We start from the raw sequence: 25,621 nt of genomic DNA, 5'->3' as shown, positions 1-25,621 counted from the left end.
TGAAGCATTAGAAGACGTGTTAATGTTGCCATCCATAGTTAATCAAAGTGTATCCAGGTGTTCAAAGTTAGGATATGCAATTCTTCAGATTATGTAATAAAGGAAACAATATTGAATAAAGACAGCATGATTGTGACAAAGAAACCAGACAGCAGGAGCCTCAGCTGTTACTGCTGTTTAGGCACAACAATAACATCTGTTTGTGTTATAAAACTAAACAGGTTACAGAACAGAAGTAAAAAACAGAGATCCAAACATTAGAAATGTAGCATTGCTCCGCTGTCACATGAAAACCTGGCAAATCCGAAAAAAAAAAAAAAAAAAAAAAACTTTTCCCATGCTTTATTTCCGTACATTCGACATCAAAACTTCAAAAATACAAACTCTGATGTTATTATCGTCTCACTTTACTGCTCCGACTCATTGGAGGAACAGGATTCCCCCTCAGCACAGCAACACAAGCAGACTTCTCACTCTCTCTTCTTTTTCCATATAAGAATAAATTCTCTCTATTTGCTCACTCACTCACTCGCTCACTCACACACTCGCACCCGCCCGCCCGCTAACCATCGCAAAACATCTCCTCACATCGTTTCAGTTAACTGACACGCTCAAGTTCTCAGGGCAGCAGAGGCACATTTGCCCACCGAGTACAAACACACTGCAGGTAACGATCCGCTGGTGTGTCGTGGCTCTCAGATTCTTAGAACTGCCATAACACTGGAATTAAGCTCAATCACACATCACCGAGCACAAACACACTCACCGTTTATGTACACAGAGAAACATGTTCAAGTTAAATACACAGAACACCTCGGGGTTATTTGCAACAGTTAAAGCTTTTCTCTTTAGTATGTACACTACTTACTCTTTTGCCCACAATTGATAGATTTTTGCAACTAAGCTTTTAGACATAGGGAATGCATTTTTTTTTTACCCTCCATGTAGCAAAGGGTGTGGCCGCAGAAGTGTCTAAACACGCTGGCTTCCATCTGCACGCTGCCACATGTGCACACTGGCAGAACATCGAGAGAGAAAGAGAGAGAGGGAGAGAGAGAGAGAGAGAGAGAGAGAGAGAGAGGGGAACACAAACACATAAACAACACATTCTAATTTTAGAACATAGACCTTTGACAAGTCTCACATCCTCTCTGAACACAGGAGGACATAGATCCATTGTGCCCTGGTGCCTTTGCACTCGCTCACCGTTTTTATTCGATGACTTGCAACGACTTGTGCACTGCTGTGGTGTTTTCGTTGACAAAGAGAGATTTGCCCAGACCCAGCTGTGGATCAAAAAGTCAATAAAGGACGTGAAAAAAGGCAGCTTTAGTTTGTTTCGCAGACTTTATGTGAGTACACACCCCTTGTTGTAATGATGAGAGGAAACACACACACCGTCAGAAACAAGGAACAGTCTCTGGCAAATCGTCAAACTGTGTTTTCTCCTCTCGCCAGGTCTGTTTTTCTGTCTTGTCTGTCGCTATCTTGTCATCTATGACATGTATGCAACCGTCACATCTGCTAATGATAAGCAGGAGCTCAGCACCATTAGGTCCGAGCTCTGACCCCCATTCTGTCTTGACCCCCCGGTCCCATCTGTCTTTCTGTCTGCCTGTGTTGCACCTCGACTATTAAGACAGCAATCATCAAAAACCAGTCTGCCGGGATTCCGGGGTGATTAGTTTGTGCACTCCCTTCACTCAGGGTGGGGCGGAGGGTGGAGGAGAGGGTGAGGTCGGGAAGGGAAAGTGACTGAGCCAGAGCAGTGAAATCAGAAACACACACCCATTTCAGCTAAGACCTCCCACCACGCACACAATGATTTATAAATTGGATGTTAAAATGTGATATACGACTTCATTTTGTGGCCACTTAATCTTTTGTGGTCTCCAATTGATGCGTGTGTGTGTGTGTGTGTGTGTTACCTTCTTCAGAGCGCCTTGCAAAGTCTTTTCATTCCACAGACTGTAGAGTAGGTAGGAGGCTGCTTTGCTGCCTTTGGGGAGGGTCCTAAGAGACAAGGTCACAAAGGGCATTAGAGACTGGAACAGGAAGAGGCCCGTCCAGGATAACAGAAAGAGAAAACTCCAACAAAGAAGAGTGGATGCAGAGAGGCAGCAACACGTCGACTAGGATTGTCTTACCCGTTCTCGCTGAGGTCAGCGAGTGATGACACCAGCTCATTGTTGAGGAGCTTCTTGCTGGCGTCTGGATTTGCCAACATCAAACTCCGCACTGTGTTACAAGTGGTTGCTATAGTTTCATCACAGTTTCCCATTTCCCGGTTACCAGAGGAGAGGAGGCTGGTGAGTTCAGGGAGAATCTGCTTCCCTGGACAGAACGTAAAGAAAAGACTTGAGTGATAAACCCTGTGGTGAAACACAACAAACACACAGCTGGGTGTTGTCCACATGTCACGCTTCGTCTTACCCATGGAAGTCTGCAAACTGCTGATCCGAGACAGGTTACCCACCAGGGACATTGCGGTCTTCTGCACGCTGCGTTTGGGAGACTGTAACAGTGGAGACAAGCTCTGCAGAGCCAACAGCTTCTGAACCAGAATGTGGCACATGGCAGTGGATCCCTGGGGCAGAAACAATCACAACGTTAATCAGATCTATCTCTCACTTTAATCGCAAAATGATTCTCATTGCATTGTGTTCAGAGGTAACAGTGTGTGTGGCATGTCTCCCTCTTTCCCAAGTCTCCATTTTCTCATCTAATCTCCTCTAATAATATGATTGAGCTCTTAGTGTTAACTCTGTTGATGAGTCATTAATCCATTATTGCTTTACTAAAATATAATGTCCTGAAAAACCTGAGGATCCATTCATAGCAGACACAAAAGCTAATCCTAATAATTATATTGTTGAATGAGCGATGTCCTCACCGGGCCTTTGCTGGCAGTGAGGTTCTGCAGGGCGCCGCAGCAGGCTTCCAGGGTGGCATCGTTCCGGGAGGAGCCCAGCAGAGCCAGGTAAGTCTGCATGGCTTTGGGATGGCACAGCCACCTGGTCCCTGATGGGTTACTGTCCTCTGGCATTTCCCGGGTCGCATCAAAGGTAAACTGAAGAGGGGGATCAAGGGGGGGCTTTGATTAAAAGGTTCTTCCTCATTTTAATCAGCACACAGGAGAGAGAGAGAGAGTGACAGCGTGCCCACCTCCTTATGAGCCTTGCTGCTCTTGGGGCTGAAGCACCCGATGGTTTGGTCCTTCTTGCTCTCTGAGCCGCTCTCTCTGGGAGGGCTGAACCTGACGAAGCACTCGGGGGACTCGGATTCCAGCTGGTAGGACAAGTTATGAAGGATACAAGCACAGTTCTCCACCGACTAGAGGAGAGGAGAGATCAAGAGAGGCAATCTTAATGAGCAATGTTAATTTTTCAAATGTCAAAGCATCAAAGCAACACAGAGCCAAGCGACACTTTCCTGTGTTTTTATGTCTTGTATTTTAGTTCCTTTTGCCCTTCCTTTGGAAATAAGTGCATTTAGTGTAGTATCCTACAAAGGAATCAATTTACTTATGTTTCTAAATTGTAGTAATGTCATATTTGTTTAGTAATCAATCATTGAATTCACCTTAATGATGATAAACGTGAATAAAGGTGGAATAAGCACTAAAACAATTCATGCAATGTACAGTTCTCACTAAACAAACTCTATTACTGTAATAAAAGACTGTGCAAACACAACACTGGTGCAGGCGGCACATACACACGTCCACACCCACACTATTTAAACAGGCAGACACTATGTGCACACTTCTTACCACCTGTGTCGGTGTGTGAGAACGTGATCACATGCATTGAGAAGAATGTGTAAATGTGCGTGTACATGTCCTGTATGGCATGACGCGTTCAGTGTGAACTGTATGCGACAGTAAGTCGCCAAACATCACATTCACAACATGGATTACTCCACCCACTCATTCATCATTGTAAGAACTTCAGCCCGGAGGTTAAAATACAACTGTTACACTGTCTGCATTTCTCTTGGATTGGAAAAGATTCTAGGTAGAAAGATGAGGATTGTGTCATGTGTGTTGTGTAGGATACCTTATCATCAGGGTTGTCCTCTGCCACACAGGACTGTAGGTAGCTCACGAGTGAGTCGATCAGGCCGCGGCAGTCCCTCATCGCCTGCCTCTCCTTCTGCTGGCCGCAGCTCAGATTCCTACGCACATTTTAATCATTAATTTAATCATTAACCGCACGAAGAAACAATCATTTACAGAGTATTTCAATATACACATAACTTTGAATGCCCACGCACATACAGCATTATAACACCTTGTAGGCAACAACCAAAATTGTGTTAGGAGGTTTTAAGATATCAGTAACAGTACACGAGCAAGAAAGCCCTCACTGCTGCAGAGAACTAGAAAAGTATGTTAATACTTAGTTCTTCGTGAGTAAATATGACTTTAAATAGGAAATTCAACGGCCGTCTTAATAACGTGTCCTTACCGCAGGCACCCTGTGGCGTTGTAGAACACATCTGGGTGTATGTTGTTGTTGGTGCTGCTGTCTGACCAGCAGGTGAATGGCACCACCACGTTCTCAGTCAGGACGGGCAGGGCGGTCGCTATGAGCTCTCCCTTCAGTTCATCAGCCGAGGACAGGTTCCAAAGCAGGCCTACGAGTGGCAAGGAGAAATGCCATTGTGAAAAAGAGAAAGACCTTGAGACTTCATGCCTTTAGCAACCAATTGTAGAGTGTAGTTTTTGCTCTTTCTGCATTAAAGCGAAAACCGGCGCAATGTTAAACTTTCAGAACTTCACACATCAGTCTTTCAGGCACCTCTTCGGCGTTGGGCAAAAGCTTTCAGCACATTTGCTTCAGGAAATGCAATTCTCGTTCTCTACCTGTGATTTGTTTCTGGGTCTCAGTGGAGTCAGTCTCCTTCAGTAGCTGCAGGGCCTTGGCTACACCAGTGCACTGCTGAACCTCCAGCTTGTTGCTGTGGTTCTTGAACACCAGGTTCCTGAGGGCCCCAGAGGCGCTCTGGCTCACCAAAGGATTGGGGCTCTTCATTAGCACCACCAGATGAGGAATACCACCTAGGATGTTAACCTGGGACAGAGACAAGTGGAGGCAACAGGTGAGAGTCAAGCTGTGAAATTCTGAGTCTTTTAATACACTTCAAACTATCCAAAACTGATAGATGTTTGAGTTTTGACATGGCTGACTCCTGCACATTATAAACATTTACTTAACGTTGAATCAATCAAATATTGTAATGCAGGACCTTTACAAATCCAGTCAGTATTTGTCCGTCTGACCACAGATTAACAACACAGAGCTCCAAATACAGTTAGCAGTCAAATACAAACATGAATGGACACTCCTCCTCCTCAGGCCAGGTTACACAAAGGTCTATAGAGTGCTTCTCCACTCTCACACAACACAATAACTACCCAGCTGTGAAAATGATTGCCCGCACAGTGCATCTGTATTTGTTGGGTGGGTGTGTCTGTGCATACACCCGCATGGCACAGTAGTGTCATTGTTTGTATCTCCATGTATATATACTGTAGATGTTCTCACCTCCTGTTTGGCTTGCTCCTCTTTGAAGGTGACGTGTTGGATGAACGTGGCGCCGCACTGCTGGTAATTCTCGTCAGAGCAAGACAAGAAGTCCACAGCCTCCTTCAGGGTCAGGTCTGACATCGCCGCTGAGCTGTTGACTCTGCACAAAGAGGCAAAGGATTCAGTCAACAGCTCAGATTTAATTTACTCTGACGAATATGTTTCAATGTATTTAAAGCGTAACAACAACTATTTTTGTAAGGCAAGCAGCAACGTAAACTCACTGTGCCTGTTCTGTCTTAGTTGTTTTGATGGTAGTGAACTTGTTGTCAACCTCAGACTGGGCTGAGAGGGGTCTTACGGCCCATGTCTGGCTGCTGTCCCTCTGAATGCCATTGGTCATGGAGTAGGTGCTGTTCCTGGCGCTTCGGGTCGCAATCCCGATTTTTTGTGTCTAAAAACAGAAATGTTTTTCAAAAAGAAACATAAAAGATTAACTCGGACAATGTTGTTCTATGGAAAGCATAGTTGCATATATTTAGGTAAACTTCTGTGTGTAATAGTTGACTAAATGATTACCGCAAAGGAAGTGACAGCCACAGGTGAAAGGGGAGGAGCCAAAGTGGGGTCACTGCGGCTGGATTTGATCCCATTGGGTGGCTCGGGCCAGGCGGAGGCGTTGAAACCTTGGTCCCATGCGCTGGTAGAGTTGACTTGTCTTTTTTCCACGGTTCTACTGGACAAGGTACGACTCTTCTGCGCATTCCCCTAGAAAGACAGAATGCGTGGTTCAGTGAAGGAAAACTTTCCCATTCAATGCTCAGATGACGAAATAAACAAGATGTTGCCTTTAGGCTAATGCATAGCATTTATACATGTTAACAATGTCAAATTATTGAGTACAAAAAAGAGCAAAAAAGGAGAGAGAGACAAGTAGGTAACCCACTTTCCACAAGAACAGTTCTCAAAGAAATCCCCTGTAAACCAAGACAGAGGAATCTGACCTCACACAAAGCCTTTGCTTTCCTTTTGCCCCGTCTAAGCAGGAACGCACCAAACAACCACCCTAACTCAGGCAACGTGATATCTGCCATTAGAGACGTGCAAAACATTTATGTTATAAGCTAAAAGTAGTTTTGAACAGAGGAGCTTTGTGTGTGTGAGTCTGACATAGTAGCACCTGAGAAACCCGTCTTCATGAACTCTGAACTGAACCTGAAAATTTCACTACACATGTTTTGCTTTTACATATTTTTCTTGCTCAATATGCGGACGCATTTTTGTGTGTGTGTGTGTGTGTGTGTGTGTGTGTGTTGGTGGGTTACTTTATCAGTGTGGTTTTGTGTTCGTGTCTGTGCATAGCCATTCCGGAAAGTAACTAAGGCACTTGGCACAGCCCAGTAAAATTGCCAGTGCCAAGAACAGGGCACAGGCAACTGCTCTATGGATGAGTCACTCTCTAAGATTTTTTAAAAGCAAACCTCCAGCACCTATTATGTTATTTAAAAAAAAGCACAACCGTCTAAGAGAAATTTCCCTTTGGTCTTTCAGGAGTGCCAGGAAGACAATGGAAGGAATTAGGTTGTAAATATTACCGGACCAGAACCGTTTCCCCACAGTTATTCATTTGAGTTTACATACTGACATACGTTGATTCAAGCTAGAGTGTTATCGTGTAGAGTGTTCAAATGTTTGTTCAACTCTGGCTGTCCTCCTTCATGTGCACAGTTTCTTTGCTGTTCCGGCCTGACTTGTTGCTCAGTACCAGGCAATGTCAATGCTGAAGGGAGACGGATCTGTCAACAACTGATAACGAAGCTGCTGGTTCTCACAACTATGTGGCCTGACACCTGAGCTACCATACAGAAAAGGCAGAAGGGATACAAACACAGCAGAAGAAGAAGACGGACAGCGTACAAAAGGATCTGGTGAAATTAGACGGCACTGTGCCAAGTCAGCAATACTGACCAGTATGACATCACCTTCATGGGGGTGTCAGAGTGTCATTCAGAGAGTCAATCAGAGTGTGTTGATCCTCTGCCAGGTTGCCAGGTGAGGGAATGTAAGTGGCGGTGACCTACTTCAGTGAGGGCGTTGACGTACCTGAATTAATATGCTTCCTACTCATGGTGTGCAAGCATATGTGCGTTTATGCGTTAATTTTGTCATTGCGCAATGCTTGAAGAAAAAAAACGTGGGCACATGATCAAAGTTTTAACGAGCCATGTAAGAGTACAGATTGCCATAAACATAATTAGGGTAGCAAATCTTTTATAACTTGCTGCAACATGCATAACTGGCCAAATATTACTCGTAATTAACGTTGAATCATTCAGATACGGCGTGTTTTTGCTTGTGTTATTTTGTTTCTTTTCTCAAGCGCAACTGTCAAAGTTACATAGTTTAATTTAGGGAGGTAATGATGCGTTATGAGACTTCATCAACCACACATCGCCACACTCCTTCCACATGCCTCAGCGTTCTGTCAGTAGGTCAGCTCAGGGAGACCGACCCCACCCAGTGCAAACATACACGCATAAACACCCAGACACAAACCCACAATGATGATGAAGTCAGCCCTACTCGTATGTGGAATTTGTATGAGTCGAATATTGCAAATGACTTGACCTTATCTTACCTCTCTGGGTGTTGAAATTAAGATTTACACTCAAACAAATGTGTCAATGTGAAGAAGCAGCCGGACTGCTACATACTAAAACACAGTTAGTTCATTTAACTGTTAAATTAATTAGTTTAAGGGGCCAAAACAAGACAGAAATATAGTTTGTAGAAGCACAGAGAAGAAGAGGTGAAGAGACTCTCTCTCAGGATCAGAGGGATTTCTGCAACAAAAGCTGCTTTATCTGCTCATATCACAAAGAAAGGAAGAAAAAGTACACTGCGGATGTGGCAGAAACAAAGCCACACTGCCGCCAGAATGTGTACACAAGCTCACTCACACACAAACCTATGTACATACAAGCACATGTCAAAACGTAGTGACATGCCAATACACAACTCTCACATGTAAATAAGAATGTGTAAATAAATGTAAAGGAAAAAAAACCCCAGCTCAATTCAGGAGGCCACAAAAATGGTAACAATGTGTTTACTAATTACCTAATCCATTGCGTATCGAGCCTGCTTTTGTTGTCATGTTTATGTCATGCAGATAAGAAATTGGCTTCCAGTTTAAAGTCATATCCAATGAGAATAACTGGAAACATCACATCACTGCCTGAAGCGATGGGGATTTGCTTGGATTAAGTGCTTAACACTGACAAAACAGAGACATTTACCAGTTTGTTGAAGCTTGTGGAGTGGCTGTGGCTGAAGAAGCTTTTTGATTTGAGAGGAGAAAACTTGAAGGATCCAAACTCCTTAGACCCCGACACGGATTGAGGAGCAACACCTGTTGAAAGAGGACACGAGAGTATTGAGTTCAGAAAATATGAAATCCAAAGAGGACATTTTCCCTCCAGGATGTTCATGATTGTCTATGACGAATGACAAAGAAACCTGCGGTGGTGTGTGAGACATAATGCACACAGAGACACTTTATGAATGAGGCACAGCTCCTATACATCGCCCGGACTTCACACACCGTTTACTGTCAGACTGAAACACGGCTTAATTCTTCAGTGAGTGTGTTTTATGAAAGAGTTCCCAGACATGCAAAGGGAACAAGGTTGTATGGGGCTATGTTGATGTGTATTCATCAGGTTCTTAATTTAATCTTTACATTTATGACTTTTTGTTTGTATTTTATTGATTCCAGCGAAGAAACCAATGATTTACTTGAGAATCAAATGGATTGATTAATAAAATATTTCATTTGTTTCTTCTTGTATCACCCTGTTTTCACTGCACAGTTCAATATCACTTCAGCCGTTGGAGTGTGTACCGTGTGTACCGTTGCCAGGAAGACAGACATGACCTCACCTAGGTCAGAACGTTTGACATAAAACAGCTTATGGGTATTCAGCTTTTACAGGTCATCACCACGTCTCCGTCTGTCAGACTCACATAAACGTTTGCTGTATGATGCCAGCTTGTAATTCACCCATTATAGGATTATGGCTGTAAAAACAAACTCCAGTTCATAGCATAAACACCTATAAGGCAGAGGTTGTAAGTGTGCGTTTGAATGTGTCCTGATCAGAGAGAACCCTCATAGCAGCGGTCCAACAGATGATCTGCTTTCTTCTCTGCAAATCACACGTTTTTGATTTGCAATATCATTGGAACATTCTGCCAATAGTAAATCATTTCTGACAAACCAATAAATTTATTACGATGCTTTATTACTACACTTTCTCCAACCTCAATGTTAAAATTGAAGGGAGCCTATTACAACCTCAGGAATGCATCTCCAAGCCTGTGGATGTTCTTGTTTTTATCTAGTGTTTGTCTGCTTTTATTTGTCCTCTTCTGTTTCACTGTTATTGGCCTTGAGCACATTCTTGGACAGGCCTTCAGCTGACTCCTAGAAACTTACTTAACTGTGCAGAACTAACCATTTGGCTTTAACGAACAAAAAAATACAAGTATTTTCTTGCCCCGTGAACTAACTTGAACTTTAAAATATGAGGTTATTCTGCATGATTTAATTCATAACCCTATACAGAATGATCAGGGTCATGAGATAGTGTTTTCTGGTATAAATGCCATGGTTTGGTAAGGTAGGTTACACATCTGTACCTGCCCAACAAAACAATCATCCGATGAGTTAAAACAGATCAGACAGAAACACTAAAGTCGTCGGTATGCATCACAGCCTCACAGCCGGAGCTTCATTATGAACCTTCTTCACTACCAAAAGGAAAAACTGCTCCAACACACATACAACACACGCCACTCCTTTTCAATACAACTCATGATCATGTTTCACGCCAGTTGTTGAAAATGACGTGTGGAATCTCACTTTTCCAAGTTGCCTAGAAACGAAACAATTTCACTATTACTCTGGGACTGTAAGCATTCTGATGTCTATTCATCTAAATGTCACACTGAGAGTGAACAATACACAACTATTCAAGTGGCTACGCCCCCTTTTCTCACCACTTCCACACAAAAACAGAGTTGGATTAAAATGTCAGAGAGGTTTACATCCTCTATTAGCCCCGGATTTGGGAAGTAATCTCAAGAACTCATCTGGTTTTCCCACGTTTGCTCACAAAGTCAATACCCAGCTATGACGTTATTGTACAAACTGAAGAAAGAGAGTCTTCTACTGACACATGAACCTGCTGCCGTGAGGCATGAGGCCAATGTCTTTAAAGTCAGGAGAACGTCACAGACAATGACTAACAAAAGATGAAGAACGCAAAGTGTTGAGTGACGCCGCCAACAGAGTGTCACAGTATGGATGTACACAAGAGTAAAGTTCTCGCCTCTAACCCGTGAGGCGTATTTACACATTCTACCAACCGGCTTCATTCTGTTTTAACATATGCGCCACCGAACGTCTATCAAACACCATTTCAGCACTACCATTTCGGTGCAACACTGGCGCCTAACAACAACAACAACAACAACAACAAATACCACAAACTTCTCAAACAAAATGAGTCGCGTTTCGTTTCGCCCTGAGCAAGTAGCACTTCAAAAAAACAACTATTATCACATCTACTGCGCGCCCGCGGTGTTCGCAGCCGTACGCAGACGCCTCCGCTCGGAATAGAATCCAGCCTTAAACGCGGCGTTAGTTGGTTCGGGTCGGTCGTACCTGTGGGTGACACAGACAGGGAGCCATTGTTCTTCTTGGACTTGCTCCGCTTGATGGTGTGCACCTGATCCAGCACGCGCTGCTGTCCCAGGCTCAGCTTGTTGTCGGAGGGCACCGCGAGCGACGTGTCCTCCGCCTTCCCGTCGGACATCACCGAGCGCAGCGGCATCTTCCCGACTTATCTCCCTTCAACACCGGTGGATTCAACCAGACTACACGAGCCCGAGTCCGGCGGCGGCGGCGGACGAGGAAAAGGAGGAGGTGGAGGAGTGTGTGATTAGGAGCAACGACTAACAGCGGAGGTGCCAAGGTTGGGGAGTTCCTCCTAATGTTTCGGTGAGCTCCACCCTCGGGACCGCGCCCCTACGAGGTGGGACCGAGCCGAGTTCACATGCAGGTGCGGGGAGAGACGGGCGGGGCTGCGGGGAGGATCCACATTCATCCGCAGCGTGAAATCTGGTAGAAACATAAACAGTGTTTAACAGGAGGATTGAAGTGTGTCCAGCTGTTAAGACAATGGCTGCCATTTTGATGTTTTATACTACAGTTTGTATCAATCTTCTACCTTTCTCTCCCTCTCTCTCTTTCTCGTTTCTAGTCCAAGAACTTAAAAGAAACTCTACATATTTGCATGGCTACATAAAACGTTATGCAGAAGTATTCAAGCTTCCACAGCGTCTGGACTGGATTAGCGGGGGCCATTGTTTTTAGCCAGCTAGTTTGCGTGTAGGCAAAGTGTCTGAGCAGAGAGGAGCGGATACAGGTCAGGGCATGAGAGAGCACCAGGCAGCTGGAGGAGGAAGAAGAGGGAGCAAAGACACGGAAAGGGGGGAAGAAAGGGATGGAGGAGATGAAGGGAAGACAAAAAAAAAAGAGATTATAGAAGGTGACTCTTTCTGTTGAACTGGATTGTTTTGGCTATGTTTCTCCAGGTGACATTTTCCCACCACGCCCTTCACCTCAACACTGCCAAGTTAATAATGAGTATCAGTCTGAAAGGAGTATACAGCCTGTGTGTGTGTGTGTGTGTGTGTGTGTGTGTGTGTGTGTGTGTGTGTGTGACAACATATTTCAAATCCATGTAGGAGCTGATAAATTCAAGATACCCTCGGCGCACTTCATTCACTTTTTAATCTGAGACAGGGAGGGACAAAAGACAAATATTTGGTTTGGATCTACTGATAAGTATGACTGTTCAAAATGTATTTGCGGTTGGGACATTGTAGTGCAGTGATAAAGAGCTTTAAAATGACAATCCCATTCAAGTGCGCAGTGATAACTAATCTGTCAGATCTGTATTAGGTTGTAAGTAAGATACAACTTTTGGAATATGTTCATTGTGAGACCATTCCTCCTCTGGATATTGTTGCGCTACTGCAATTTTGGCAAGCTTAAGAAGTTAGTACCACACCCAGCTTCAGGGCTTTGTGTGTGTGTGTGTGTGTGTGTGTGCTGTTATGTGTGTGTCGGCGTTCACCATCTGCCGTTTTGGCCGCACGGCAATTTGGTTTGAGTGACTGCAATCCTGAACCATAAAACTGCATGAGGAAATTATGGCAGTCATTAGTAACGGCTTGCTACATGCTTAAGATTCCATCAGATGAAAAGTAATAAACTGGGTATTTTGCCTCATTTGGCACTCTGTGGATGCCTGGGAATGTTAAAAATCCGTTTTCACGTATACATATAAATAGGAAGAAACTTCACCTCTAGAATGAATACTTTCTTAAACTTCTTGTGAATTGTGGCAGTGAATTTACTGCTTACTCATTTTCTCGTTGTAACAGAGCTAAATACTATGAGTACTTTAACACTAATCACTATGCAGTTATCATTTGCATTTATCCGTCATGCTCCAGGAGAGTGCCAACACACACAACTCTGACAGCCTTGTTGATAATAAAGCTCAATCGCTGACCTAATAAGCCGTTTTACACTGACGCAGCACAGAATTGAATCATTCTAGGTCGACTGTCATTTTGTTGGCATGTAATTTTGTTTTTTTTCCCTTCATAGATGAAAGCAAATGCAAATCACACTGGCACCATTGTTCAGCGTAGAGAGGGAGTCCAACTCTGCGAACACACCGATCTGATGTTGCGTAAAGGTAATACCAATAATTTGTATTTAACTGGAAAAGGCAGGTTTGTGTGTGGTGTGAAAAGAAAGAAGTCACGATTATTGAATTATAGTGATTATAATTATCTATGGTTGTATTGCTCTAGATTCTAAATTCATGTTCACACGCAACAGTGAAGTGGTGTTCTCCAAATCTGAGTTAACAGCTCCACCTAGAGTGTCAAAGGAGAATTGCAGTATCTCCTTCAAATGTATGAAGTCGGTTACACGAAAGTAAATGGTACTATTAAGCACTTAGGTGTGGGAAATGTAAGTTGAGCTGAGATTCTAGATATGTCTTTCATATAGAGTCCAATACTTGCAAATATCTTGAAATGGAGTAAATACTGTAGTTCGGTAAAGGCTTAAGCAATATGCAGATGTGATTTTATTGGTACAGCATAAATGCAGATTCTATTGACTGACAAGATTTGTCGAAAGCAGTGACTCGGCACAGTCAACCAGACCAGACAAGGTATTCTTGTAAGTGGAAACATAACACTTTCGGCTAACCACACAATGTTTAAATAATCTTATAAAACCGAGCCACTAATCTCCTCCTTAAATGATAGTCTAAATCATTGTCAACTTGCACAAGGCTGCCTGGAAAGGAAAGGGGGAATAAAATCAAAATAAAGAGTACTTTAAAGACACAAAAGGTAGCCATGTATACAGGAAACCATAACCAATACAAAGAACAAAAGACAAAAAAAAGCAAGTGGCAGCTTGATAATTTCTGGGTGTCATCAGGTAAAATTAGGCCCAGTGCACTGGGCTTTGACCTTAGTGTCATCTGTACCTTGAGGCTTTGCATACAGTGAGAAAGCCAAAAAACTCACATCATATGATGTTTGTAGTAACATTTACAATACAAAAAAGGATAATCTTTACAAAATGAGTCTATTTACTTGTTTTGGCTTATAAACCGTACCATTAAAAGTGTAGTGTATACATCCTATACATCAGTGCTCCTCAGGTTAAGGCTTTAGGAACCAAAGCACACTTATGTGGAGGTAGAAATACTGCAGCATATCCACACAGTCAAGCTGAGAACTGAAAACAATATTGCCTCAACAAAGTCAAATCTTTCATTCAAGATGCTGCTACCACCTCAGTGTGAAACACAGAATACACATGCTAACAATGACCAACAGTGAATTCAATTATGTGTGGCTGGAGGAACTGAATGTGAAACTGGTTATGAATAATTCTATTGTGAAAACGAAGCCAAAGTCAAAAATGTCTGCTTAAGATTTGATTAAAATCTCGGTCTCTTTCCACTGGGCACCTTGAACATTAAGTACTGGCGTTAAACCGACAGTAATCGTTACCCTTCTACACCATGTTTCATTCAAATATACATAAATACAAGTCTTTATATGTAGTGCATTCTGGGAAGAGGCAAGCTCAGGATTTCTGTCACGATTCTTACATCGCAGATTAGAACCAACAGAAAATAATATTAAAAGTGACGGATGACCATAGGCTCAATCCATTCTTACTGTTCAGATAAACTGTGGAAACGTCATGATATTAACACTGATAAAATACTTTGCCCGTCTATATTCAAACTCGTCTCACGTCGGTCACACCTGTGACACACCTATGCATACACTCCAATTCCCAAGAAATGACCGTAACCACTGCATTGTGTTTTTATGTTCCTTGTTGTCGTCTTTCGTCATTTTTTGCCAGGTTAAAAATGTAACAAATTTTTGAATTGGTAATGTTTCGAGCTGTGAACTGAGAAACCAGTGTCATACAGCCACAGATTTCGCCAGCTGGATAATCATATTGATAACGCCACAACCATAAAATGATAACTGAACCAATGAATGAACCCGCAATTCAGTTGATACCGCTAGTATATTTAGTTCTCCTCAGCGTGATTCTGTTGTAAAATGTAAGGAGTCTGCAACAGTGAAGAGGCATACACAAACAAAGGACAGGTGTGACTACAGTGCGACTGTTGGTCTGTTACAAAAAGTGTTTTTTTTTTGAGGAGACAGAGGGTGTTTGAGCTGGAAATAGTGTTTAAATGTATCAAAAAGTCTGTGGATAGTCTCTGAATGTACACACAGTGGTGGGCAGTGTGCTACTCTTTGATTAGCCGATACACGTGGTATTGTGCTCCATGTTCACTAGTGGACACCTCGAACACAAAGGCGATACACAGCAGAGTCTCCTGGGTTTCTCTGTTGGACACCACCTGAGAAGACAGAAGAAGAATGCAGTATGAAAGGTCAAGATTTATTATTATTATTATGCATCAGGGCTTCTAATAGTTTCGAACACACACACACACCTGTAGTATGGTGAAGTTCTCCAGTACGCTGTTCATCATGTATTTCTCTGGCAGGTGTTTCAGTTTGTGGATGAAGTTGATCATATATTCACACATTGGCGAACGGTGAATGCGGAACATGTACTTCCCTCCTTCCAAGTGCGCATATTCTGTCTGTTGGGAGGAATGAACACACACACACACAAATTCATCACCACAATTACCAGCTTGTGCATACGGAATTCTGGGAAATTCCATCAGAACACTGTTGAGTTTTCTCACCTCGACCTTCTCCACCACCTGTTTGCCAAAGGAGCACACCTTGGTGGAGACGCTGATGGTGATGTTTTCTGTTCCACTGTACTGGCTGCTCACGCCGTAGAAAGCACCAGAGCCCTCCTCAATGTCACTGCTCAGGTCGGCCTGCAACCAGCAAGGAAGTCAGAGTGCAGACACAGACTCGATGCAAAGTCTCTTATGTTTGTCTGCAATATCCTAAGATTTACAAAACTTTACAGCACTGAAGTATTTCATGTCATTCATCAATCATATTACCTAACATTTGCTGAAAACTCATCCCATTCTTAGACTACCCTTCTAGAACATGTCCTTCCAAATTCCCAAACATTAAATCTACAGCTGACAGGGACATTTGGATGTGTGCACTGTACCCAGAACTTGACGAGGAAGAATGCGTTGTGTGGCCCTTTTTCGTAGAGCTCTTTCAGGCCTCCTTTCTTCTCCGAAAACTTGTCATAGATCTGCCTCACATCTATCGACTCCAAAACAGGGTCACTGTAGCCCGGATTGGACTGGCCAATGTGCACAAAAAGGTGTTTAAACTGCAGGGAAACAAAAGGAAACATTCAGAATTTGGGTTTGGCAGCAATTTGGCAACGCTGACTCAAATGCCTGCACGTTTACCGTCTCTCTGTCTCTCTGCGTCTCCATAAAAGCAGAGTACTCCAGTAGCCGTAGTTTTGCCGAGGCGATGGTTCTGTCTTGCCATACAGGAGTTGCTATGGCGGCAGGGCGGGGGGGCGGCAGGGGCTCATAACCTATCGGAAGTTCACATCAAGAAATCATAATTCACAAACTAGCAATCACAGTTAATGCACAAATGAGTTTGCATTCAGACTTACTAATAGGCGCTTGGACAGGGGGTGGGAGTGTCGTGTACGGTGGCTGTGCAAAAGGCTTGATGCTGTAATGTAAAAACAAAAAAAAGTAGAGTAGTAAGCCCCCAGAAATGAGCAGTTTTACTCAATATTTTCTCCAATTACAGCTGTAAAAGATGCAGGAATAATGTGTCAGTGATACTTACTCCTGAGAATGCCCAGGCTGTCCTGGCATTGGCCCGGGCCAAAACTACACAGAAGAACAAAGGGAAACAATGGGTAGAAGTTAGTGAAAGATTATTACTCAGAATGTAGAAAAGGACAGATGTGTGTACAAGTGTGTCTCACTCTGACTGGTGGAGGGAAGGCAGTCTGGGGTTTCACTACACTAGCAGAGACAATCTGAGCGGACGAGAGGTTTGCTACTGTCTGCAGCGCCTTGTCTTTGGATGCCTGGTCCTGAAGAAGAAAGAGAAACACAAGCCTGTAAGCAATAAACTCCACAATTATCATGTTTGAATTTGGAAAAATCCATCCATTGCGGGCAACATTCCAAAGGCCAGTTTAGACAGCCAGCCAACTTCAGCACAAAGCAAAAACTACGTAGGGGGGGGGGAGACAGGACAGGAGTGCAAAGCAGATACAGGCGGGAGCCAGAGTAGTATGTGCGCGTCAAGCTAGCAGGTTGGTACTAAGAGCGCTAACTGGAGCCATCAGCACTATTCAACTAAAGCCATAAAACAAAGAGTAAAGAGCAGGACATTGGGGTCTGGCAGCGAGACAGCATTATGGCCTGGCAATAATGCCAACAACTAAGCACAAAGCCTGAAGCAGAAAAACTGTAGTTGTATAACCAAAACTTACCAAGTTCATGGCCTATGGCAAAGAAAACATTATCATCATTATTATCATGAATGAACTAGAGTACATTGACGAAATAAGCAGATAAAACAATCACAATTCGACAAAAATACCTAAAATAACACAGAAAACTCATAGAAACCTCAAATCATTCATCACTCTGACAAGACATGATAAAGTAATGGTGACAGGAGTAACAGTCCTATTAGTTGTCTATAAACTGATGCTAGAGAAGGATGGACCACAGTATATGCAATCAAATACTATTATATTTAATCAATAACATTCATAGCTGCACCTAATTAATAGTTGAGTAATCTTAACACCTCTGGTTCAGATAGGTGGCTTGTTTGTAGAGGCTAAAGTTTGTGGTGTTGTGGTTCAGATTAGACAGCGGTGGAGATTTTAGAATCACTATACAGCTGCATCAGCCCCACTGCACCGGGATCAATGGAATAGCCTTCGTAACGATCGTGTTACATTGTACAAGTGTCACAAATACACAGCAGATATAAAACATAGTAGAGAATATATAGTGAGTAGAAGTCAATAGTGTCAAAGTACATCACAGTCCATGATGTGACCACAAGAACAGTGCTGAGACAGAGAAGATACAAAAGGGACTGAGGGAAGTCCTGGAGTGGAGAGGAAAAATACACGGGAGGAGAAAACAAAATGGTTTGGTGTATGCATGAGAATCTAAACTCTTTGCAAGTTTGTGTGCATTTAAACATCTGTGCAGCCATGCAGTCACATGCAGTCGCCTGACCACAGGCCTCCAGAGCTCTCAGGACAGATTCACATTCCTGCCATGCACTACAAAATACCCTGGCCACAATTCCTCTTAATGTCCATGCTTTAATCCTAATAATGACTTAATTATGATCTACAAACACAAACGTAACTCCCTAACAGTATACGGCTTAGGCACAGCGCCCAAGTGTGTAGTACACACAGGAGCTGCACCAGAGAAGAAGCCCCACACACACCAGCTGCAGGCATCCCAGCAAGAGCAACTTTTTTTCTTTTTTCTAATGAAGTATGAATTCCTTTGTTACAGTGCAAAAGATTCAGTGTAAATCTATTATTACGGCAGGATGGCATGACCGTGGTAAAGTACAACATGTAAAGAATATCTGTTTGCAACATACCGTGGGTTTAATCAAAGTCCTTTTATCGCACAAGTGTCATTATGCTTATTGTCCAAAATGATGTGAAAACGCAACCCCTGCTACTTTGCACCGCGCCCCCCTCCCCACAGGACGCCAGTGCCTAAGACCTAAAACAAACCGAGAGAAACCTTGGCAGGGTAATTCGTGGCTATCTAGGTCTTCTGGTGAACCAGGTTAATACACACCAGCAACTTAATTTGTTCGATGCCACATGAACTATCCACAAAATACTACTGGCACTGGAAACAAGGAAAAACAAGCTGAGGAGTTTAAAGGTGACTATTTACTGGAGGGAGGTGTAGATGATTCCAAACCCACATGCATGAGGAACAGAAATCCACTTTTCACCTTGACATAAACATCTATCTGATTCAGTTGGTTAAGATAGATTGAGGCCACAGACAGAGTAAAGCAGTTAGCATGCCTACGTTAGTGAGCATGTGTACCTTGAGCTTAGAATGAATCTCACGAGATTTTCTCTTGGCCAAGACTTGAAGGTGACTAGAGACCTGAAGAAAGACAGGGTGAAGCAAAGAGGAGAAAAGGAAAAGGAAAAGGAAAGGAAAGGAAAAGGGGACATGACTACAGAGGGAAGGAAGAGTGGACTGAGCGGGCACCCACCTTAATGCTCGCCTGGTATTCTCGTACCCTCTTTCGTGCCAGAACCTGAATGTGACTAGACACCTAAAGTACATTGGGTCAGTGTTACCCACATGAAACACACATCAACAAGAACACAGGAAAAAGGACTACTGCTGGATCAACTGATTGGGTTTTATTACATTTAAAGAGCAATATTCCTTATATATAACTCTGCAATCCATTGTGCTCGGAACTGGAAAACTACAATGGCTTGGTCATTCAACTCGGAATGCAGGTTTGGAAACTCAGGCAACATTCACCCTGCCTGACATTTATTATTACTTCCATTTGTTTGGCAATGTGGGTGAAGAGTTTCTTGTAATTTTTCCGAGCAGGAGCCCTGGGCACTTTCTGATCAAAACCCGGGAGAATTGACTTTTTCATTTTTCATTTCAGAGCATAATGGATTGTAGGGTCATCACATGGTGAATACATGACATCACCCCTGTCCCCACTTCAATAAGGCAGTTCTGCTTCAACTATGCAAATCATATGACATACAGTACAGTAAGTAAATGATAATAGGCTTTAATAGCGGCCTGGCCATCCATACCTGTTTGCGCGTGCGTGTCTTCCCCGTGCGTAGCTTGATATAGCGAGCTATTAGCTCATTTCGACCTGAAACAGAACAGTTACAAACAGACAATCAGAGGCACACTCACAGAAACCCAGACGCTCTTTATTTTCTGCTATCGCAACACATTACAAACACTGGACAGCAACATGATGGGTATGACATCAAACGTAATCTAAGTAGGAGGGGGAAAAAGCCCTGGCAGGGGGCTGGCATGATGGTCATGCATTTAGCCGGTGTTAAACAAGGTTAACCTCTGCAGAACCACATTAGCGCGGCACAGCTGTTGTAACGTTGTTCTGCAGAGATTAACCTCATTGAGCACAGGGTGGGGGCCTCTTTACACCTTTCTTACAGTGACACTAACAACATTAATAATGGCTGCATTACATTTACATATACCATATCATAATAAATGTTATTACGTATACCTATATGTAAAATGTCTGCCATGAGTAAGATCTGTTGGTGTCTTTCATTCTGTCAAAACATGTTGGAACCTTATATCTTATCTCTCTAATGTTTTATTTATATGGGCGTTATAACTTACTGCCTGTGAAAATGGGTCAATGGATTTAAAGGTGACATGTAATATGAATGTATAGCTCTGTTACGTCAGTGTTGATTTTTTTTTATTCGGAATTTTTAGCATGTGGCACAAAACTACAGGAGAAAGCTGTAATGTTAGCACACCGTTGATTTATTATCCGTAGAAAAACTTCACCAACAGATGAGATGTGTATTTTTTCATAAGCGCACATTTCTCTTCCCTCCAAATCGCACACGCACGCACACAGACACAAATGGTGGGATTGGAGGGAAAGAAGAGAGGAGAGGTCATCATGTGGTTAACAGACATCCAAAATGTGGTGACTGCACACTGCCTCGTCAGCGCTTCCTTTCTCTGCCTCCCCCGCTCCCACCCACACCTGATGAGCAGCCTGCTTCTACTCCAAGTAGAGAGCGAGTCACTGAGGCTAAACGGAGGTTAAGGCAAAGTGACCAAACAAGAATCTCACACGCATCTAATTTTACTGTACGTGAATATTCTCTCTCTCTCTCTCTCTCTCTCTCTCTCTCTCTCTCTCTCTCTCTCTCTCTCTCTCTCTCTCTCTCTCTCTCTCTCTCTCTCTCTCTCTCTCTCTCTCTCTCTCTCTCTCTCTCTCTCTCTCTCTCTCTCTCTCTCTCTCTCTCTCTCTCTCTCTCTCTCTCTCTCTCTCTCTCTCTCTCTCTCTCTCTCTCTCTCTCTCTCTCTCTCTCTCTCTCTCTCTCTCTCTCTCTCTCTCTCTCTCATCACCATCACTGTCTGAGAAGTGGCGTGATACTGTAGGGACTTCGGTAACAACGGGCGGTGAGTCATTTCACCTCCGCAGATTTACCAGAATTCCCCCAAAACGTACAAAGGGGGCTGACTCAGAAACAGCAGCCTGCTCCAATTCCCCAAACAGCACAAAGGCCTTTTCCTGCAGCCCACCATCCCCCACAATACAAGAGCCAAACTCATCTCCACTACAAAAAAAAACAACCTTCCAAGTATAACAACATTAAGTGTACAACGCCTCAGGGCTTTGTTGAAAAGATTTGATTCTGTTTAGGAAAAAGTGGGCTAAATGTTAAACATCTGTGCAATGGAATGGAAGGCACCAGAATACCTCTACAACAAATGACTATCATGCTGCTAATCAACTTTGTCTGGATTTAACATGAAGTTTGAAATGATAGATTGGGGAGGGGGATAAATACCATCATCATCAAGAACACCATCAAACTCAACGACCTCAAAAATGCCACCAACACATCAATAACTTTACATTGTAAGCCTCACAAAAGTAGTACTATTGTTCATCTCGATTAATTACAAAGTCAACTATTGAGTTTACCAACATGTTACCATAATTCAAATAAGAGGCGGCCATGTTGTCTGTGTCAAACTGCGAGTGGGAGAGCGGATGATCCATCTTCCCATCATCCTACCTTTGGGAATACATGCCTGACACCATAATAGGGTGACATCATGGTAGTAACGTCAGCACAGACTAAAGGTCAAATCAGACTAAGTTTACAGAGGTAGTGCTTCTATATACATTGAGAGGCTTGAAATTGTGATTTGAAATTATCGTTGGCTTTGTGAAGAACACTGAACAGATGTATTATGTCTTGAGTGTCGGTGAGGCCCTTCCGTGTGTGTTGCAGCCGGACGATCCCTGTTTACAGAGAGGAAAGTGGGGGTGGCCAACATAGTGAGCCCACACTTCCACAAAAGGAGAAAATGCCGCAATGCTGAAACAAACTTTCCCTTTCTGTCACACAGGATCGCATATCCCATTACACACACACACACACACACACACACACACACACACACACACACACACACACACACACACACACACACACACACACACACACACACACACACACACACACACACACACACACACACACACACACACACACACACACACACACACACACACACACACACACACACACACACACACACACACACACACACACACACACAGGAATGCCATCCCTTAGCCAAACGAAATATTCTAGGAATGTGGGCCACTTGCCAAGATCTGCAATAAGGTAGACAAAAACAGTATGCATCTACTCTCACACAGCATCCTGAGAATACATGCATGCGTGTTCAGGTACAACAAATTTGGCTCCACTGTCCAGTTGTCCAGTGCAGACAGACCTCTGACTGCATGTATAGTCCGAAAATACATGCGGGCAGATCGCCTATGCACAAGAGGAACCTCACAGGATCAGTCATTCTACCCACTGAAGTGCGAGGGATCACTAGGGGGCCTGTTCTGAGGGGCGTGGGAGCATCATTCATTATTTGGAATACCGGACTAATTCTTATAGCATTCCATGAAGTTTAAAAAGAGTGTATATGCAGATGAACATTAAATATAAATGTGTCTCATGTTGAGGGACAAAAGCATTTTTTTGCATTTCAGATTTGAGACTATAGGGGTTGAGGTGGACTTGTTTAAAAGCTTGTGTGTACTGGCATCACATTTACGATTAACTAAACATCTGTTTAGACCCAAGACAGAAGGTGTTTGGTCAAACCTAAAAACTAAAGCGTAATTTTATATGCAGGTGTGTGTAAAACTACCAAAGCAGACATTTAAATCAAACACACAGGCCTATGTTTTGCCTTTGAACAAGATAAAGCAACAACAGGCAAGGAGGGAAGAGTTAAGTTTGTCCGGGATTGCATTTAAAATCCTCGTTTCCTCACCATACATCTTTCCCTCGTCTGACAGTATGATCTTCCTCCTGCCACAGGGAGGGTAGATGGCCAGAGCTTCCTGAAAGCTCTGCTCAATGTCTGGACTCCACACCCCCTCAGGGTCTCCATCCAATGTACGGTCCGCCCCATCCCCCAGTCCCTCTCCATCCGCACCATCCTCCTGCGCCCCGTCAGGGCTGCCACGGCAACTCCACTCCGACGCAATGATGACGGCTCCAGCCACCACACACCTTGAACACACACGAGAACCACATGAGGACAAATGTAAGAGATGGCTCTAGTAATTCTGTGGTAGAATATTGCAAAGTGATGAAATATCATGAAATATCATGAAACACGTGACAAAGGCGATTTGAAAACGGTTTGTCATGTATTCACACTTTTCATTTTAGGGATGGACATCATTCTGCTGACTGAATATAATGCAAGTGGTAATACATGACCAGAACAAACCAATTCGACCAAAGTATCTACCATGGAGGCAAATCACTTTAGACAAAAGAAAAACACACAAGTCACAAAGCATTTAACACTGCTTTGTTCTGGCCCTTTTGGCAGCAATTTAGTTTCAAATAATCTCTGTGATGCCCAAAGGACACTGACTTTCTATGCGCAATACACATGGTTACAGATCTATAATTGCAACTCAAAAGCAGAAAGCCCAATTGGAACAATGGTAACATTCACAAAAGCTTCATTCATATAGGCAGAGTACAGGGAACTGTCAGTGTTTGACCACATGCTGGAGAAAAATCAAAGGAGGATTTCAAGTTCTTCAGTGGCTGCCCAGAAAATGTGGAGCCACACTGAAATATTTACGTGTGTGAATTATATTCATTGTGTTCTTGCAAGGCCACCAACGCTCTGGTCCCTGAATACAATTAATCGCAAACTCTTCAACAGCCCTATCTGATTATATTTTTGAGGATTGGACTTTGTTCATTTGTTTGGAATATGCATCTGAAATAAATTCTTAAAGCGCATTTTGTGTTCACTTGTGTTCAAGTGTGTGAACACCTTATCGACATGAACATGTTGGCAATTCTAATGTGATCTTAAACTAGATGCGCATATCAAACAAACAGGGTGTTAACGGCTACATAATTGTAAGTTAAAGGAATGATGGTCAATACTTAATGAAACCCATCTGCTTTTATCCGCTTTTCTCCAATGAAAACTAAAACTCTCCTCAAAGTCCCGCACACCCTTGGACCAAGATCAAATGTTATTCTGGCTGATTGGTCCATATTTAAAGTTTGTGTCAGAGTGAACAGACTGTGCTTCATCGTTATAGTAAAGTGCTATGAGTTTGGTGACCTCAGCAGACTCGCAGGAGAGCTCCGGTTGATTCATCCACAGTTACTGAAACCACCCAAGTGGACAGAAGGATCTTTTACTGAGACAGAAAATCTAATGTTTAATTTTTAATAGTGAGTATAAGCGTGATAGTTTCCAAGAAGCACAGAGCTATGGGAGGATGTCCCAGATGTTATGATTGCTGCGTCAGCACAAAACCACACATCTACCAAAAGTCTGCTGCAAGACTTAGTATTCAGGTGTGGGAGGGGTGAGCTTGTGTTTCCTGTAAAGCATATTGACGTGTTACCATTTATAGTGCTAATTACAATCCAATTTTTCTTTGCGTTTATGCCTTTAAACTGTAGAAATACAATTAAAAGTACAGACTGAAAGACAAAAACTGTAAAACTGTAAATACTGATACAATCATATGTTTTTCTAAATTCTTTCCTAACTGATGTAGAAATCTCAATAAGTCAGATTTTGGAGATGATAAACATTGGATGAGCTGATGAGGGCCTAATTACAATCACAGGTGTTCTGAAAAGATATCTTTAAATTTGTTGATACACATAAGTTAAACTCATCAAGCTTTATGAAAGTTTAATGTAAAGAACCAAAAAAAAGGATAAATCAAATGCTCAGCCTGCCTGTGTCTTTGCAGTCTACAGCAGAAAGACTGCGATGGGGACAGAGCCAAGATTAAGTTTGCAGCTGCCGAGGATGGTGACAGATTTTTCAGACTCGAGATATCTCCACGCGTTACCAAGAGTGAGATCACATTCACCTGAAGACGTTTAAAGCTTCCACTGGTATGAGGTGTATTAATAGAACTGGCATTCGGGGTTAAAGACCTCACACGCAAAATGGCAAAACTTTCAGAGCTTGTAAATTTATAAGACCGAGGCCAAGGTCAACAGAGACACCACCAGTTGATTTAGCCATGTAGGTCACACCGGAGACTCCACAGAGCGGAAGATGACAGACGAGAAATGATGTTGGGTCTTAAATGAACTAACGATC

The 25,621-nt window shown here is 43.0% G+C and overlaps 2 protein-coding genes and 1 long non-coding RNA gene across 3 annotated transcripts; 1 reads left to right on the top strand and 2 right to left on the bottom strand.

The window, feature by feature from the left end:
* Positions 1–860: 860 nt before the first annotated feature.
* On the bottom strand, positions 861–11,549 carry pkp1a (plakophilin 1a). The gene is made up of 15 exons (XM_076167043.1): positions 11,260–11,549; positions 8,831–8,943; positions 6,111–6,299; positions 5,816–5,985; positions 5,550–5,691; positions 4,868–5,075; positions 4,470–4,638; positions 4,059–4,176; positions 3,166–3,333; positions 2,894–3,070; positions 2,434–2,587; positions 2,148–2,334; positions 1,929–2,013; positions 1,207–1,286; positions 861–1,015 (listed from the first exon to the last, which is right to left on the bottom strand). Exons 1-14 carry the CDS (start codon positions 11,426–11,428, stop codon positions 1,212–1,214), a joined length of 2,124 nt encoding a protein of 707 aa, XP_076023158.1. The 5' UTR covers positions 11,429–11,549; the 3' UTR covers positions 861–1,015; positions 1,207–1,211.
* An 80-nt stretch (positions 11,550–11,629) lies between these two features.
* On the top strand, positions 11,630–24,842 carry LOC143013423 (uncharacterized). The gene is made up of 3 exons (XR_012965135.1): positions 11,630–11,718; positions 13,276–13,366; positions 23,335–24,842. It is a non-coding gene; the product is annotated as an uncharacterized LOC143013423 (long non-coding RNA).
* tead3a (TEA domain family member 3 a) lies at positions 13,743–23,418 on the bottom strand. Its single transcript, XM_076167044.1, has 12 exons — positions 23,288–23,418; positions 20,008–20,072; positions 19,434–19,496; positions 17,644–17,655; positions 17,128–17,238; positions 16,986–17,029; positions 16,804–16,865; positions 16,586–16,719; positions 16,333–16,503; positions 15,944–16,084; positions 15,683–15,835; positions 13,743–15,586 (listed from the first exon to the last, which is right to left on the bottom strand). Exons 1-12 carry the CDS (start codon positions 23,292–23,294, stop codon positions 15,473–15,475), a joined length of 1,077 nt encoding a protein of 358 aa, XP_076023159.1. The 5' UTR covers positions 23,295–23,418; the 3' UTR covers positions 13,743–15,472.
* Positions 24,843–25,621: the final 779 nt, after the last annotated feature.

This window comes from Genypterus blacodes, unplaced genomic scaffold (assembly GCF_046128005.1).
Source record: "Genypterus blacodes isolate CSIRO-AG114 ecotype Tasmania unplaced genomic scaffold, CSIRO-AGI_Gbla_v1 ptg000156l_1, whole genome shotgun sequence".
NCBI classification, from domain to species: Eukaryota; Metazoa; Chordata; class Actinopteri; order Ophidiiformes; family Ophidiidae; genus Genypterus; species Genypterus blacodes.
The sequence above is the reverse complement of the archived record's forward strand: the minus strand, read 5'-3'. Positions and strand labels throughout refer to the sequence as shown.